The 18,712-nt window shown below is 39.6% G+C and overlaps 1 protein-coding gene across 6 annotated transcripts in view; it reads left to right on the top strand.

Moving 5' to 3' along the window:
- Nucleotides 1–523: 523 nt before the first annotated feature.
- Nucleotides 524–18,712, top strand: part of KIF21A (kinesin family member 21A) — a 90,502-nt gene continuing 72,313 nt past the window's right edge. For all 6 annotated transcript variants that reach the window (XM_031048351.2, XM_031048350.2, XM_031048349.2 and 3 more), the window contains exon 1: nt 524–695. In XM_031048351.2, the coding sequence (XP_030904211.2) occupies nt 652–695 (44 nt within the window). In that variant the 5' untranslated portion in view covers nt 524–651. The remainder of the gene's footprint in view (nt 696–18,712) is intronic.

Here is an 18,712-nt window from a genome sequence, read left to right as displayed (position 1 = left end):
ATTAATGTCACCCACCCACTCCGTTTCCAGCTAAGGCACTTCATTAGCGAGGTGAGGACAGACGTGCTTGGATGGGGCAGACGGGGGCAACCCCCTGCTCAGCACGGAAGATGGGAGGGATGCGTGCGGCCGTGAGCGGGAGATGGGGGACTTGATTGCTGCAGAGGCTCCGGGAAGGGGGAATCAGATGGGAGGGGGTGGGCTCGGGACACGGCATTGCCGCTGGGGAGGAGCAGGAGGGCGGCAGATCCCTGAGGAGCAGGAGGGCGGCAGATCCCTGACGGGGGTTTCGCACCTCCTTCCCACAGGCCGTCCGCGCGCGCGGAGGCCCGTGCACGTGCGTGTGGCGGGGCGGGGCCGGTGACGCATTGCGGTTGGCGCGGGGCCGGCGGCGGGCTCAGTGAGTGACAGCGCTCCGGGCCAGGCGCTGGAAGGGCCGGAGCGGGGCGGGGGCTGGGAGGAGGAGCGGCGCGAACCGCCCTGCGCTGCCGCGGCTCCTACCTATTCATTCAGGCACCTAACATGGCTGGAGAGAGGAGGTGGCGGAGCAGGAGGAGGAGGTGAGGGGGGATCCGCAGCGGAGCCCCCACCTCCTCCCGGCCCGGCAGAGCGCCCCGCTCCCGGCAAGGCTCGCCGCCGCCCCTCGGCACCATGTCTGCCGGCCAGGACGAGAGCTCGGTGCGGGTGGCGGTCAGGTAAGCGGCGGTGCCAGGCGGCGGGGGGAGCGGGGGCGGCGCTCCCCGCGGCAGTCACGCCACGGGTGGCTGCGGGCGGTGCGTGGAGCGGTGCTGGGTCCCAGCAACGGGCAGCAGTGAGGGACGTGTTACCCGCGGAGCGGGTGCATCACCTCGGCCTCTGTCTCTTTTTCCTTGCAGCGGTTGGAAATAGCCGAGGGAGAGGAAAATAAACCGTTCTGGGGCTTTTCTCGGTCATTTCTCTCTAATTTTCACCAGTGACCCTAAAAATACTCCAACTAATTATAGCCCGGCGCTGCAAGTGCTTACTCATGGGAGCGTAGCAGCCCCCGGACGGTAGCGTTGCCGTTTGCATCTCGGGGATTTGCGAGAGCTGTTCCTGGCAGGCTGGTGGATTTTAGAAGGATAAAAGATTTTATCCCACGGAGGCCGGCTCTAACCTTATATACTGGAAGGGGTGGTCTGCCATGAGGCTGCTCGCAGCAGCAAATAGCGATAGGTGTATGTAGAACGGGAGTGGAGCTTAAATCATTTTAAAACATCAGCTAATTCAAATTACTCTTTTTATCAGAGATAAAAATCTGGTGTTCATCAGTGAACTTTTGGCTCTCCTCGGTTTTCTATGTGAAGATATTATTTAATTGTTTGAAGAACTTCCAGATTAGCCCACGGATGCCTTGATTTTCAAGATATGTTTACATAATTCAGACATAAGGAGAAATATATGTATATGCATGTGTATATATGTCTATGTATAGGCATGTCAGTATTTGGGGTTTAATTGTGGTACTGACTGATAATTTATTTCTTTCCTTTAAAGAAATTTGCTTATGGTATATGCTGACACACTTGGAGTATTATGCCATAAGAAATCAGACTTGAGGGGAAGGTCTGTTTTTAACCAGTGAGTCCTTGGAACCACTAAATACATCTCAGAGAATTCAAGGATTGTATAGGGAGACAAAGAAGGTGGATTTTTTTTTTCTCTGGAAGGCATAGGAATAAGTGGTGTTAGTGCATGCTGCTATTAGGCTGTGCGTGTGGGGGGAACGGTTCAATAACATTTTCAGTAAACAGAGAAACACCGCCCCTGCATGATAACACCGGGTGTGTACTGCAGTTGTTCATTATAGTCTGCTTGCTGGTTGCGGCAGCATTTTCTATGGAGAGAGATGCTTTTGTGAATGCTGTTATCTGTTGAAGCATTTTTCACATGAAGTAAAGGGAGGTATTATTCCAAAGCATAATTAGGCTGTATTTTTAAAAAGGAAAATATGAGATAGGTGTGATCCTAAAAATAGGGCGTGTTACAGGTTTACAGCTGCTCTGTCATTTAAAGAAAATATTAAATAAGTTCTGAGCCAAAAAAAAAATAGTGATGTAGTTCATTTACAACTAGAGGTTTATTGCAGCTAGGAACTGAATAAAACCTACTGATGCAAATATGATTATAGTTGTAGGTGTGTAATAAATAGACTAGAAATAATATATACCAAAGAACTTCTTAAAGTAAATTAAGACCAGCTAGCTGTTGCTCTCGAAAACAGTTCCCAAATGTTCTAAAGCAGATTTCTGTAATATAATTGTCTATCATGTCTGAATGCAGTTCACTAGTAATGAAGAATTGTCTTTCCTCCAGTCTGCTTACTTCCTTTTGGCAGATTAAATATTCATGTACAAGATTTCTCCCTCCATGTTTAGCAACCAATTATTTCTTTTTTTCCCACCATTATCTCTTTGTAGATGTTTTTTTTATTATTTCTGATGTGTATTTTGCAGAGTCCTATTATTCAACTGGTCTTGCAACTTTCTATATATCAGGGCCATGCTGTGCGTTATGAATATTACAGTCTGTTTCCGTGTTGGTTTTGTTCTCAGTTCTTTTGTGGAGCTTGGTTCAGTGATGATCTCCTGATCATCTGCTGTGATGAATTAGTCATTGTTTTTGCATGTACATTTCCTGAACAAGGCTTGTTCTACAGCAGGACCAGCTTTTAGTTTGCAAACTGAAGTAAGATATTGCAAAGTCATTGCATTGAACTTACAACAAACCTGAATTTGTTTAGACTTCAAACAGGGGTAGTAGAATAGGCATCACTGAAATTGTTTAGCAAATTGTTTTTCCAGAATCTGGTTGTCTTACTTAATTGTATACAGCAGGATTCAAAAATACTTCATTCTTTCCAATTAGCGGCACCTTTAAGCTTGTATGCTAATTGCTCCCCATTTTCTCCAGTGTAATCATGGGTTTGTGAATGATGAGTTTAGTGAAGCATGAAAGCTGAAAATAGTTTGGCAGATAATCCAGTAACTAATGTTAAATTCCCTAATTAAGGGAAAAATTCTTTCTCTGTTGTCATCCACCACTGAGAGGCTTATGGACTTACCATTTTGATGATGGTGTACAACTTCAACAAAGAGCTTTGCTCTCTGTGTGACTGTGCATAGTGTCTGTTTACAGATAAAATCACAACCCCTCCCCCCAAGTTATCTAATCAGATGGCTGTATTTTCTTTTACATGTGAAAAGCTATCCTTTTTGTAAATCTGAAATTGCTGTCTTGCTTTTGTATATGTATCTTCAGTATATGAAAACTAACTTTTTATGAGAAGGCTGTGAGATTGTACAAACATCATAGGCTACTGTTTCTGGACCCAAGTGTGCAAAAAAATATAGACGGTAGTTCTTAATTTTTACAAATCTTTCCACTTTAGTGATGTCCACAGCTAAAATACAGTGCATAAGCTTCTTTCATGTTCTTGCCTAAGACTGAGATCTTCAACATTATATGGACTATGTCACTATTAAGTTTTACAGAGTCAGTGTATGAGTATCCAGGGGCTGGATGGGGTCACTGCAGTCAATGCCATTAGGTCAGAGTTACGCTTACTTTTGCCAACCCCACCTGAGCTGTGTCATAGGAATTGGAATAGCTACAGCAGGGCAGGTAACAGTGCCTGTCCTCCCTCCATGTGGCTTGAGCTGTAGGGTTAGGATGTCCTAGCAATAATGATCTAAGAAGACAAAGTTGGACTACTTTCTTATAAACCACGGAAAGATGCCTGTTATTTGGATCTTATTATGGAGAAAATCTAACAATGTAGTACATGAATGTAAACACCTATCTTTTAGTTCTACAAAGGAGAAAGATGGCCTTTATTCATTCAAAGTCTGCAGTCTCCAGACATACAGATAGTAAGCTTCAGTGTAGATATCTAATATTGCCTTTTAATATGCTGTATGAAAACAGAAGTGATGAAGAACAATGTGAAAAGATGAAGAGCTGTGGAAGCTGCTGGTAATCAGGAGAAGTAACATGGTCACAGACATGCTTGGGTGACTTCTTAGGTGGAGTAGACAACAACCTGACATGAAGTGCCAACTGGTGAAGCTAAAGGAAGAGTAGGGCTTTGGCACAGGGCATGTTGCCATTGTAAAAGATGGAGTTTAGTTGAAACTGTTAATGGGCAGAATGCAAATAACCAGGGGAGAGAAGAGTTAGAGGATGGTGTTTTATAATCAGATGTGTTTAACATCAGTGAGCAGTAAAGAGCAGAGCTGTGGAAGTGTCCACTTTCCATCATCCTTGGTATGTTTGTTTATGTGTGCCTTCTTCCTTCCTTTGGCAAGAGTATCTCACTGCCACTGCTTTATCTGATGTGATTGACATCTGCTCTCTGTTTCATTCCTCAAGCAAAAAAGTGGGGTGTTGCTGCTGCCTTTCTCCTCATATGTGTGAAGAAGCTTTAGGATCTGGCCACTGTGCTTTTCCCTGAATCATCTTAAAAGTTTCCTTCTCGTACCTGCCCTGAGTATCTGCAATACAAATATGAAACTGCTTCATAAAGATTAGATGTTGATGTTTGTCAAGTAGGAAATTGTGTGCAAAATGTAATGGATCTACCTGGAAACTCTTCTAATAACAGTGGGAATAATAAGAATAGGTGATGAATTAAAACCACCCAGCTTCTGTTTCTGGTGTTCTAAAAGAGAGTTAAAGAATTATAGAAAAGCATATTGATTACTAATTCAACTTAGGAACAGAGATTTTTTGCAACTAATAGAGTTGCTTGTGGCACGAAATCAGGACACAGTGTTAACCTTTGATAACGTAAATGGTATCCCTTGTAACCTTAGCCTTCTACTGCAAAGATTTGTTTGGGGAGCACTGTTTTTCTTTTTTTCATACCTCCAGTTCTTGAACTATGTGACCAGTTGGACCTCTAACCCTTTTCTTTCTTTTTTCCCCTCCTTTACTATTTTGCGTGTGGTTTCCCCCTTCCCTCCAAACAACAGAATCTGTTGGTTGTTGTTGTCATACCTCCCTCTATCTTTTCTTTTGTGTTCCTCTTTTTCATAATTTTTTTGGAGTAGGTTTTACACTGAAGTTCTCTATGCTAGACCCAGGTACTCTTAAACACACTAGGAAAGAAGCAGGTGAATGGAAGGAACCTATCTGTTTTGAGAGGTGTATTTTGAAGCACTTTGGCTGTTGAAATAGATTTGTTTTCTTTCTTGGGTTTCTGTTCTGCAAAAACTTGCAGCTGTGTTTAAGCTGCCTACATGAATAGATCCTCAAATGTCAGATGAATGTGCATGTATGCTATGGTATACATCATCAGCTCTGGAGGGCAGAGGTACTTATTTCACACTTCCCATACAGTGCTCATAAATCATTCTGTAACTAGATATGCAACAGCAATAGATTACAGTACTGAGCATTAGGTCCTTAAAATGAACCAAACTTTTCATTTTATGAGACAAGACTTATTACCCATTTGTGATCATGTGAAGCTGTGAAAATATTTTTTTGGGAAAATGTCTTAAAGTAGCCATATTAATAGTATTAATGAAGTTCAGCACCCTATCAGTATGCGAGTATGCCCCACCAAAGACCTCAGCAGTATTATATAGTATTTTCTGGTGACATGTTATGTGTTAGGAAATACCCTTCTTGGAGAGAGAGTCTATTAATGGAAAGCCACAAAAGAAATCCTGTTTTTGGAAAGCTCAAGTTGCATCTTTTTTGTTAGGTTTGATGTTTCTCCTTGCTCCCTGACTTAAACAAACATTCCCTTGTCCTTCACTGAAACTTCACTCTACCCCATCCATATGTTTTACATTTTAGCTGGAAAAAAAAAGACCCAACACCATCTGCTGCTGAATTAATTCTGGTTTCATCATCGGACTTGATCATCCGTAACTGATATTGCTTGGAGCAGGCTGAAATCTGTGAATCTGCTTTCTAGGAAATAAACTTCCTTTCCAGCACTCATGTGCTGTAAACACAAAGTGATTCTTTGAAGAAGTCTTAGTCGGACATTTCCCTTTCCCTTGATGTCATGTGTTCCTTGCAAAAAGGTGGATATATCTTGAATGTAGCAAGATGACAAAGCAGTGAATGGGGTGCATGAGTGGTCTGTTCATGCTTGTGGGTGAACTGTATTTCTAACTTGGCACTCCCCAAACTTTGTAGACTTGAGAGTTTATTTTGCTTTGAAAATCCATCAAGTTAGTCACCAACTTTCATTTAATGATTTTCTCTTTATTGCTTATGCTCTATGAGGAGTTAGGATTTATATTGTTGGCCTAGACATTCCTTTTTTACGGAACTCAAGGCTTCACATTTGCAGTTTTTCTTTGTGACTTCTGTAAGTACTTCTGTAATAGTTGAGTGTCCCTTGTGCTTGGGATCAAGGGATCCTTGCTCCCTCCCTCTGCTTTCTCTTTATTTACTTTAAGTGTTTTATAGATTGCCCTTGCTGCCCACTCTGAGATGGCTGCTGGAATTCTTGCTTTCATGTTGTTGCCTGATTACTGCTGGGAAAATAAAGCCATTTTAGGGGCAATTTTTTTTTTTCTGTTAAAGGAAAAGATTCAGTATCAGCTGTATCTGTAGCAGCTGCAGGAACAGGGATTTTTTTTGTTCTGCTAGTGTTATTCCTATGTCAAATAGTTGTGAGAAGTTAAAAGTATCATTTGAACTGGTGAACAAGAAATTTTAATGAGAAATCAAACCAGATCTGAACAAGTCCAGCAAGAGTAACTACATGAGCTGTGTGTGCTTTCTTCCTCTTCTCTAAAATAGTTTTAAATCTTTGTTCATTTTATTTTCATCCTTCCTCCTTTTTTGTAGTTCTCCATGTTATTTCCACTTTTCCCTGCTGAAACATTTCTGGAATAAATGTCTGCTGCAGTGTAACTCAAGGGGGGAATGCAGCTTTGCTTTCCAAACATATTCTCCTGTTTGTTTTTGCCATAGCAACAAGATGCAATGAAAAGATTTTAAGGTCAGTGGCACAATAAGTTTGATGTATAGAAAAGGTCTGTTCAGTATGTTTTTTAAAAGGTACAAAACTGATTCAGAGCTAACAATTGATTAGCATAAAACATTTCCTGGGTAGATTCTGTATGTAAATAAGGAGTGAGGAGGGGTTACCATGTTGTCTTTAATGTTTGTTGGTATCCTCAACAGATTTCATAAAGTTGGCCATTGATGGACTCATTGATTTTGGTTTAAAGAACTTTTTTGAATCAGCTGATAGATGCTGGTTTGCTGTTTGGGACAATTCACCCTTTAAGCATCTTTAGGTCTTTAAGTCTACCTAACAAAAATGATTGACATATCCCTTGAACCTGTTTACTGTGGAGCTTCAACACAGAAAAGTAAGAGCAACAAAACCTTAGTAAAAAGTGGTATTACTGTTCTACTATACACAGAAATTTACATACATTCAGTTTGAATAGTTAATTTCCACTGCTGGATTTAAAAGTGGATTAAAGGATTTGTTGTCGATGTAATTTTTGGTGTCTAACTGCTGGTTCTAGCATTCATGCTGTTATGGGAACTCTGCATAGTTCAGTTGCTTAGCAAATACTGAAGTCTTTGCAGGACATGTTGGATTCAATGTAGTTTTTCCATACTTGCTCTTAAATACGTCAGGTTTCTTGAAATGTTTTTTCTTGTATACTGTAGCTTTGAAGGACATTTACTTTCCCTGTCATTTATGTTCAGCATAATTGTTCATTTAAAAACATGAATAAAACAGGATTCTCGACGTGGATAAGAGTTAAAGGATGCTAGTATGCTATAGCATCACGGTTCGACTACCATAGCTGAATGCACGGAAAGGTATAGCTAATAGGACTGGACAGAAAATGTTTCTGCTTTGTGAGGCGTCTCAGTCTGGCACTTTATCTTTTCTGCCCTGGTTTCTTTTGATAATGGAAGAGTTTAATTAAACAGGCTTCTCTGTTTACCTGGTCTAATCTCATTTGGGGTCTTGAACAAACATCTTCTGCATCTTGGGTCAGAGGTCCAACTACTTCGTTATTATTTGTTTAAGCCAGTGTATTTTTTAATTATCTAAGTTCACAATTTTTTCCTTCCATTTCTAACCATGTTAATCGTCTTGCTTAATACTGCTAAAATCAAGTTAAGAGGAGATCTTAAGCTGAAAAGCAGTATAGATGTGGAGAATTGATGTTGGTCAGAGACTGTGCTGAAGCACTTGTTAGCAGTGTTGATTTAAGATTATGCAAGTTTAAAACATGAAAAAGTATCCTCTAGAAATATATTGCCAATAATAAAATACGGTCTTGTGTAATTCTGGTCACTAGCAAGCTTGCTAAGAAATGTCCTGTCTACAATATAACCCTTAGTATTGTATAGAACTTTCTTTGAAGCATTTGGTACTGTGTTGCCTGTGAGACTGCATCTTCTTGGAATAAAGTCATAGGAAGGTAGACTGACTCAAGATGGCTGTTTATATTAAAAATTAAGAAGTTGTATAATTAACTTTGTTTTTAGAGCCAGTAATTCTTAGTATTCATTTTGTTGGACACTTCTTCCCCTTAGTACGGGTCCAACTGAGAGATGAGTCCTGAGACCATTTATGTCACTCTCAGTAGTACATTATCCCAAGCTCTTGAAATTACTAATCTCTTTCTGTAGTATTGATTAAATGTACTTGCCAACTGCAGCAGTGCCTCTGTCTTGCAGTGCTTGATTCTGTCCTAGGTGAGAATCTCTGTTCCCATCTCTACCTAAAAAAGACTGAGAGGACTATGAGTGTAGGTACTGCCTTTTGTCTTTTTATTTAAATCTTGTTTTCCTGCTTTTCCCTTCCCATGCTCCACTGGCACTTTGTGTATTGTCATCTCAGAATTATGTCATAAGCTCCTCAGGCCGAAGATGTAGCTTCATAGTAAATGCTTATGATGTGATATAAATAATACATGTTGTAGTATCATGAGAAAAGCAACTGCTACTAAAACACCCAAGTTAATCATTACCTTTCAAGAAAAGTATTACAATTAAAATTTTATGTTCTACTAAAGTACGTATTTAGCTTTGTTTCTCCCTCCCCCCATTATTTGTTTCTGTGTGAAGAGCAGAAAAATGAGGCCTGTACCAGACACTTTGATCTGTAGGAATAGCTGACTACTAATTTTCTTTTTAACCTGCTAAGCAAACTATACATTGCTTCAGTTGTCACTCTATGGAAGTTGTCCAGGTAAGGTTTATTTCACTCCTGGTCTCAAATGCATTCCTTTTGAAGTCTGGTCTTTAATGATTTCATATGTACTTAAATTATTTTTAGACTCTGGATCTATTATGTGATGCCTTTGAAATTTTTTTTCTTTAAGCCTTATCTGTACACATTACTTTGCAGACCAGGGATGTTGATAACATCTAAACATCTCCTGTATTTTCTTTTACTGGCTACTATTATACTGTGTATGAAGAATGGTGTATTTGGGAAAGGTTGATTTGTTTTATGCACAAGCTCTGAAACATGTTAAAGACCAGAAAAATGGTTTTGTGCTGGGTTAAGGGGGACTAAGTATCCAAATATATATCTTTTTCTAGACATAATAGAAAAGAGAAGGATTCTACTTGTAACAGTGTTTGAAGAGGTAGTAGGTCAAAAAGAAGGCCACCTGTTCAATCTATATTACTTAGAGCACAGCTTATGCTTCTGTCTAATCTAATCAGTCAGCCCATCACTCAGGAACAGTAAAATTGACATTTTGATCTTCCCTAGGAGAACTTTGAGTTCAGCAAAAGTGGATTGGTATTCAGTGTGCTCTGAAACTTGGTATGTGAGACAGGGCTGAACTGGTATCAATAGGTAAAATATTTGAGAATTAAACATTAGTACAACTAGATGCCCTTTTTCTTTTGTACTTCCGAAATCTTCAGACTTATGGTTTTGAAACTGTTTTGTTTTTGTTTTGTGGATATCTTTGTTTTGTTTGTTTTTAATTCCCCGCAATCCCCAGTGATCTACATCAACTGGTCATCTAGTCAATCCATTGTCTGGGCTCTGCATTTTAATGCATAGCAGTAGGTATATCTCATCATTCATAGCAAAGCCTTTGAGGAACAGATGGACGTTTTTATTGTTCTTAAATGTCAACAAGTAAAACCTTGGCAGGTGCCAAAGAGGAAGAAACATTGTACAACTAAAAGCTTCAGATGAGGGTGAATTTTTCTGTGCTTGCATCCCTAGGTCATGGCCTACATCTTTGATGTTTGATTGAAAATAAAGGGCCAGTGCATGCTCTGCTGCTACTGCAGGCAAGAATTCAGGCAACTGAGTGATGTGTAAAGATTAAGCATGAAACAGCAGTGTTGCATTGTGGCAAAAGAAGAAAATTGGAGGATATAGGAATCAGTTTTTACGTAAGGTGCAGAGTAATCTGTATCCTTTGCTCAGTACTGGTAATGTCTTGGCTAATGTCCAGTGATAGGTTTTGGGTGCTGCAGTTCAAGAAAAATGTGAACTAACTGAGGGGGAATTTTGAAGGAAAAAAAAAGAGGAATAACTGCTTAGAAAATATAACCAGTCCATAGTGTAAGATATGAGGAGTGAAGACTGGTAAGAGGTACGTCTTGAAAGAGCTAGAGTGAAATACAAAGTAGAAGAGATTAAATTGTTAATGTTCAAAGTGAAGTGGATAAAAGTTAATACAGGCTTAAACTGCAGTATATAAAGTAAAAGGTAAGAAGAATTTTTTTTTTTTTCTACTGTAAGGATGGATGTCCTGGAACAATTTGCTTGTGGAGATGTGGAATTGCCCATATAGGAAACTTTAAAATAGTTCAGACTGATAACAGCTGGGAACATTTTGGAAATATCAGATAGTACCTTGGTCCAGAATGGTGGAGTGCGTGAATAAACCCTATGACCTTTCCAGTGCTTTTCTATCCTAATTATCTGTAATTCTGTGAAGCTGCCTGTAGAGTGCCAGGACCCAAAATTAACACAGTTGAATGATCCCATTCAGATGTCAGAATATGTTTATAGGGATGGGGCAATGTCCACATGAACCATAAAGCCTTACAGATTTGGAAGGGTAATCTTAAACTAATTCAGGTTCGAAGGGACCTCAGGAGGTCATCTGAGCCAACCTCCTGCTCAAAGCAGTGTCAAAACTTAATTCAGGCAAAAGGTTGCTCAAGGCTCTGTAAGTTAAGTCTTGAAAAAACCTCTGACGATGGAGATTCCTCAGTCACTTTGAGCAACCGATGCTTGACTGTACTAATGGGCAAAATTGTTTTTTACGCCATGCTGGGAAGCGTTTTGCTTTGGTTTATGACCACTGCCTCTTGTTGTGCATGTCCCTTCCCCCCCCCCCCCCCCCCATGTGAACCTCAGTAATAAGCTTGGGTCTGTTGTCTTTGTAATCTTTTTTTTCTGTATTGGAAGAGCGCAGGCAGGGTCTAAAAGCCAGGAAGGTATTGAAGAGCTCTGTGCCTATGATCTGTTGGAAAGGGTGAGATATGGGTGACAGCTTCAGTAAAGGGGTGCAGTGTCTTCTCCTGATGAATTCTGAATATGATGGAGCAGATTCTTGGGGCACTGACAGTCATCCAGTGGTGCTGGTGATGTGGCTGCTGTGAAAAGGTAGTGTTGTAAGCATATGCAGCGTAAACTACTGGAGGCTTTCTGTGTGTTTGTATGGTTTCTATATTCTGTCCTCTCCCTTCAACCAATCCTCCCCTACTTGCTTAAAGACTATTTAATGGGAGATGCAATATTGCTGCTTTGAAGGCATTAGAAGTGCAATTAAGTTATGGGTAACAGTCTGCTTTCCTGTCCTACCAGGAATACGTGGTCGTCACCTTTGGCCTGCATTTCTTCTGCCATGGTTTAAGCTCACTTACTCTTTTGGCCAAGCTGACTACTAAGAATAATTAGCCTCCATCACTGTTTATGTTTCTTTATTTTTCAGATGTTCATGCTCTCTTCAGCCATCTTGTAGAATAATCGTCTGTTTCCCTTCTCCCCCACTGTGACAGTATGCTTAATCCTTTCAGTTCTTCTGGCTTGTTCAAACAGTATCTTCTGTAAGTCAGAAAGAAAGCATACAATAGTCAGTGGTTTATTCCAGAAGCATGTGATAATCTTGTGAATACAACCCAAACATCAGTTACTTATCTTGAAACAGTTTCTTATTACTTTTGGGAAATTAATAATAATTTGTGCATTATCAATTTTTGTCTTGCCTTTGAAAAATGGATTTTAAAACTTGTATTTCTTTGGTTCTGTGTATTCATATCATGTACGGAGCACTGGGAAAAGTTAACATTCAGCTTAGTTTGTATTGCTGGATGTCTGCCTAGAAGCAGTGTAGTGTAAGAGTTGTCTGGTTGAAGTTCAATCTGTTTAAACCAGAGGAATGTATTGGTAGACTGAAGAAAGTGCTTCAAAGTTCATGATATTTGCATCCCTTAAAGATATGGTTTTGATTTTTCAGATTGCAGCTAGGAAATGTTTACTGACTTCCAACTTTTATCAGGCATATCAAGGAAACCTGACTAATCGCAGGCTAGTTGGGTGACTGACTGCATGTTTTAGGTGTATATTCTGTAATTTATATACACATTTTTCATTGTAAGATTAAACTTTTGTTCAAGGCTGTATGTCTAACCACGTAATGAATACCCAGTGGGACAAAATGCTTGTAATGTACTTCACTTTTAGTGAAAATTGCTCTCCAGTTTTGCCGTCTCATTGGTATAGAGGGGGATGGTCACTCCAGCACAGCAATATGTGTGAGAGGTCTTTGCCTTTGCTCTGAAGTTATATCAGTTGGCATTGTGTTATTTTCCCATTCTGATGATAAAAAAAAACTGTAGGAGCTTGAGTGTTAACCCACTTTCTCTTCAAAATAACAGTGCTACAATTTGAATACAGTGTATTATTGCATTAAATAGTTATAGTAATTGTATTTAAAATACTAAATCTGTAAACTTGTTTTTTGTGAGTTGCTGTTTTCTGTAGGTCATAGGGTTTTTTGTTTGGCTCTTCCTAGTTAACTAATAATGCATTGGCCATTTAGTTGTCTCATATTTCTGCAAGATCTGCCTCCAGCTTCTGAATGTCAGATGCTTCAGAATTGCTTCAGGGGTTGGCATTCAAATATTCAAACCAAATCAGTTTAAGGCATGATTTTAAGTTATGTCATAACCCAGGGTTTTGGGTATTAATGCATTCAACACATTAAGACCTTTTTCCTTAGTCACTTTAGTTTTAAAGTACAGTATATAAATTATATTGAGGCTTATTTTACCTATCCGTTTGTCTTTTGAGGCAAACATCTCCTGTCTCTTGAGATCTTAAAAGCAGACAAGGGAAACACCAGAAGGAAAACTGCTAGGTTAAAATGAAGACACTGATATATTAATATGTGAGAACTAGCGCTGGTTGGTGTAAAATGGTACTGGGTGCATAACTTATAAGGTACTGCTGGGAGAAATAGCTGAAAGATTTTTTGTGTGTGTTTAAGGGGCTTCTTTGATACACCTGTTTCCAGTACTGTGAATTCTTTGGCTGTATTACTACCTTCAGGGCAGGTGATGCCATATACCTCATATACACCAGTGTCCTCATTTGTGTGTGCCAGTGTGAGCAAATACCTGGTTAAGGGACACTGTCTATCTTGCTTCCAAAATTGAAAATAAGTAATCCATGTGACCTTATTTCAGGTATTTTTCTTGGGTGCCAAGGTTAAGCAAAGTCTTGGACATTTGCTGCTTTTTATAGGGTGAACTCTGGTGTTGGAGTATCAATGACCCCATCTTCTGAGTATTTGTTCAGGGAGACTCCTATTGCTTATTGATCTAGGTACAATTGGAGCAAAAAAGTAAGGTATATCCTCAATTACTTTGCAAACAACTGGAAAGTTTTGTTACCACAGGAAATGGACTTTCAAAGATCTCCCTTTCTTTCCCCCCCAGCTAGGTAGGAAAGATAAGAGGGTGTAGAGCCAGGGACTTCTCAGTTTTATTTTCAAGTATGGAAGAGTCAAGGACAGACAGAGTGCTTTTCTTTTACAAATCTTTCTGAATATCCTTATTATGTGTTATCGCATACTGGACTTGTTCAGTTTGGTGTGCTTATGCTTGCAAAAATCCCAGGAGAACTACAGACTACAGAAGGACCTTTCTTATGACGGGTGGGGGATTTTATGTGGGGCTTTGCTTTTTAAAAAGGATATTTATTTTTGTCCAGGTTTTAGACACTTGTTTGAGTCTTGGACTAGTTTGCTTTAAGTTGCGAGATAAGGTAGGTGACAAAGGACTTCAACTGTCAGAATTGATGTTTTATTTTTAAAAAGCCATGGTTTAAGCAAGAATTTCTAGAGGTGCCTTAGCAGTTCCTGCTGTGGCAGCAGGTTCCAGGCTGAGTGTCACTGCTGTACTATTTTCCAGCTGCTGAGTCTTTGTGTTGCTCCACTTTTTTCTGCCTTTCCATGACCCCTCTGCCAATGCTGTTGCTGTAGGTTAGGGATCAACAACATAAATACAGTGTGTGCCTGGGAATGCAGGGCTGAAGTCTTGTTACAGTGAACTGAAAAGTGTTTGTGATACCTCCAGAGTAGGATGATGATGGGTAGTATAGAAAAGACACAAGAGGTTGTATATGCTTTTGATCTGTTCTGACGCTGGTAAGATTATCTGACATACTGTGTAACAGCCAATTGGATTTGATTGAAAATCCAATTATGTGTTTAGTTAAAAACATGATTGTATGTGAAGTGCAACTAGAGCTCAGCTCAAACTTCAAAAAGCTGGGAAATCCTTTTCTTTCCTTAGTTCCAGTAATCCCAGACCCTGTCTGAGATCTGTCACTCACTAACAGTTTCAAATTGTCTTATTCCCATTCTTCAACCACTGGCTTTAATTCAGTGGTCTAGAAATGGTTAACTCTAAGTTTATTGGGAAATAAGCTATTTGTAGTTTCCATGGGCCCTGCTAATTATTCATGTGATAAGGCTTACATAAGGGCTGCATTGCAGTTGCACTTCATTTGATGACAGAGTTCTGTATTTCTGTGTAAACAAAAGTTAAGTCATAAAGTATGGGCAAACAAAGTCTACAACTGAAACTAGGGAGAAAACTTTTCTGTGGGGATCTTAAGGTGGTAGTATCAGCTTGACTGTCATGTTCCCTAAAAAGAATAAGAAATGAAAAACCCTTGGCAGTGTTTTATTAAAAAAAGAAGACATGAAAGAGCCTTCATTACTACCATTGTTTCTTGCTTTAGCATTTCTTTAGATTCAGTGGTGAAATCAGTTAAATTGTACAATTAAAACCATGTAGAGTGAGTTAGCAAAAAGACTAAAACTTAGCACAGGGACTTTTCAGCTTTGACACTGAAATTGTAAAAAGCAAACTTTTGAAGAATAAGAACCTGTTTTAGAGAAATCCGGAGATTCTGGAAAAAATAAATAGTGTCGATCTACTAATACTCTTTTAAGACCTTACTTAATAGCTCCTGGCAATTTGTGTAGAACACCACTTAGCTCAAGAAGCTTTGTCTAAATCATTTTTTCTTTCTAAATATCTGTTACCTTAGCACATGCTGGAAGAAACACCTCTTCTCCCCATCCCTCAAATGTTGCTTGCAGTGTTAGAGGAAGTTACTTGAAGTTGAAGCAAGGTTGGCCAAAATACTAGAGCTTTGTTATTGGTGTATGGTGCTTTTTCCTTTTTTTTTTTTTTTTTTTTTTTTTTTTTTTTGGAGGCATTTACTGTGAAAGTAGTGGTTATGGTGGGGAAGCATTGGTGCTGGAGGAAAACAATCTCAAGTAGTCTTAAAGTTACTGATATGTAGATATATCTGCCTGTAGCTTTTAATAAATGTATGGCTCTTTGTGAAAGTTTTATAGAAGTCTTAGCATAAGGCCCTCCTGGCCTTTAGACACTACTGCTATGCCATTACTGCATTATTTTGTGTGAACTCAGTTTTCCATTTCTCAGCAAAGTTTCTTGTTAGGTATTGATCCCAGAAAACCTTATGTGTACCTCCCTTTGTGCATTCTCCTCTTAGGTCTCATTGAAGCTAAAATCTTGCCTGCCAAGTGCTCTGAGGAGTGAGATATTTGCTCATGAGTTTTGTGGCAGGGACTACAGTCATCTCATACTGGAGTCCTGATATGTAAGCAGTTACTGTAAACTTAAATTTGAAACAGTTTATTTTATCTAGAAATACTTGTAGCACAGATGCTTTCAAAACAAGTGATTTGCATTGGTGATTAGTGAGAGCAGCTGGGAAATGCCTGGTTTGGAAGTATTACATGCTGAGAAGAGCTGATTTAATTTACTCAAGACAATGACATGGGTTTTGACCCTGAAGAAGCTTGTCAAGACAGCCTTTTCTTTCTGCCCCCAAGGAGCTGCAGTGGAGCATTCAGCAGGCAGGACTGATCCCAGGATCAGGTGTTGCTGCCCTGTGTGTGCTGGAGCTGAGGGAACCTGGCAGAGCAGTGCCCAGGCTAGCAGCTGTGCCCAGAAGAGAAGGATTGTTCCAGAAACAGAGGGAGAGCCTCCCGTAAAGTAAAATTGAAGGAATTGCTTCTAATCCATGTAAGCTACCTTGCTGCACGATTTATCTTCTTTTAAAAGTGACTTTGCATTAATAGATTTGGAGTTCTGGTTGGATTTGTAATCTAATCAGGAAACCTGAGCCCTAATGAAAGATTAAGCCCACAGCTAGAACACAAAGCAGAAAGTGCTTACCCTCACTACTATGCCAGCATAGATATTGTTTCAAGCAGATACGAAATAGCAAGGAAGTAGTTAGTTCTTTCTAGATTTTATTCACAGTGTTTGTCAGAAGTCTTGTGAACCTGTCAGTTTACATTGTGGTACATTACCAGGGTGCACTTATTTAATGGATGTACTCTGTCCTGGAGCTAAAGAATTTACTGAAATGTACTAATATTATTTTTATTAGTGGTAATTCCACAGTGCAGGCTTGCTAGGGCAGTGAGGTCTGCATGCTAGTAGCAATTAAACCAAGGGCATGACTATTTCCACAATGATTTCCACACTGAATTTGTTCAGCCTGGCCGACAAGGACTTTCTACCTGCCTGAAGTGGAAGCTGAACTATTAGAAAATCAAGCAGCTTCTTCTATTTTGTATGTTATCAAAAGTTATAAATATGAAATTTTGTGACTTTCCTGATGAGTAGCAGGGCATACTCTTCCATGTTGTAAGGTTAAGAACTCCAGTGATGCGTTGGCTGTTATAGTCAAAAAGTTGTTTGGGTAGTTTTAATGGCGAACTAGTAGCAGTAATATTGAAGCGGCACATCTTTAATCAGGTTGAAAAGCTTAAGTCAACAATTTTTTTTAAATATCGTCTTCAACCTAAGGCATTCTCTAATTTGTTTCTTCATCTCTACATAGAAGATGTTCTTCTCTACTGGCAGTGGAGAAACCGAATAGGTTAGGCAATGTGGAAACATGAAAATGTTTAGAAAGCTTCTGGTTTGTCAGGCATAAAGTTATTTTCCATGCAGTAGCCACATTTAGACACAGGTCTTTAATCAAATTCCCAATTTTCTCTCAGAACTGTTCTATTAAAGCTTTTCATCATACTTGTTTCTTGCCTTTCTTTAGGGTAATCCATCTGACTGTGCTACAGGGGCTTTCTTCTGTGAGAACTGAAGGTGTAAAAATGCATATAATTGGATTTGTCTGTGAGAAGCTACTCCCTGTACTTTTGTATTCCTAGGTACATAATGTCTTTGTAAGTCCTGTATCACCCTGGACTGGATAAAAGGCTGAGGATATGAAATAGTAGCAGCTTGGCTCTTGTTGCAGATGTTGCTGCAGTGGAGAGCTTCTATTTCTTCTAGCCTTTGGACGTGACTTTGTATGTGGAAACTGGCTGGTGAAGTTCCAGATTCTGGTGGATTTCTTTTATAGATTGTGTTGAGCAAGGCCCTGATTGATAAACTTTATGGAACTATCACCTGCAAACTTGTTTCACTGTTCAACTGTGACCAGTTCCTTCCTTTTTTTTTTGTTTTCAGCTTTCCATTGGTATTTTTATATAAATGCTGAATATTTTCCTATTAACACTTCCCCTCTGCCCCTCCTCCCCATCCCCCCTCTACCACATCTGAAAATCAGCCTGCACTTAGCAAAACAAAAAATTATGGCCTGAAGATAATCAAGTTTTTCACCTGGTTGAAACTTTATGGGATTGGTGTTAGAGTCAGTACCAAGAGGCTTGCAAGCATCTCAACTGTTGGGGGGATTGGAAAGTGGGGAGGAGTTTGAGGACTGTCAGTTTATGTTTGCCCCAAATGGTACTTGCAACAAAAGGGCATCCAGCATCTTACTGAGCAACCAGTTTGGAGGATGGCTCTGTGGAAAAATGCTACCCACTGGATTTATAGCACGGTTTCTTGAATTGCCCTGACTTTAACTTTTTAGAGGCCTTCTTTTAAGGCATCATCTGGAGCCAGCAAAGCCTCAAGGTGATCAAGTCACAGGGCAGCCTAATACAGTGTCATTACATAGGAACAGAAGGATGGAAAAAGTGATCTTTGGTGCTTGTGCTGTTCATGTGGATGTGTTTGCAGCCTTGCAAATAGCATGAATAGACAGGAAAGAATTAAAATTGGGGATTGACATTCTGACATATAAAAATGTGTAGCTGAGTAAGTTGGATAATATTGTTGCTTTCTGCTTTGCAAGTTTTAAAACAGT

The sequence above is a fragment of the Melopsittacus undulatus genome, chromosome 5 (genome assembly GCF_012275295.1).
Source record: "Melopsittacus undulatus isolate bMelUnd1 chromosome 5, bMelUnd1.mat.Z, whole genome shotgun sequence".
Taxonomy (NCBI): domain Eukaryota; kingdom Metazoa; phylum Chordata; class Aves; order Psittaciformes; family Psittaculidae; genus Melopsittacus; species Melopsittacus undulatus.
The sequence above is the reverse complement of the archived record's forward strand: the minus strand, read 5'-3'. Positions and strand labels throughout refer to the sequence as shown.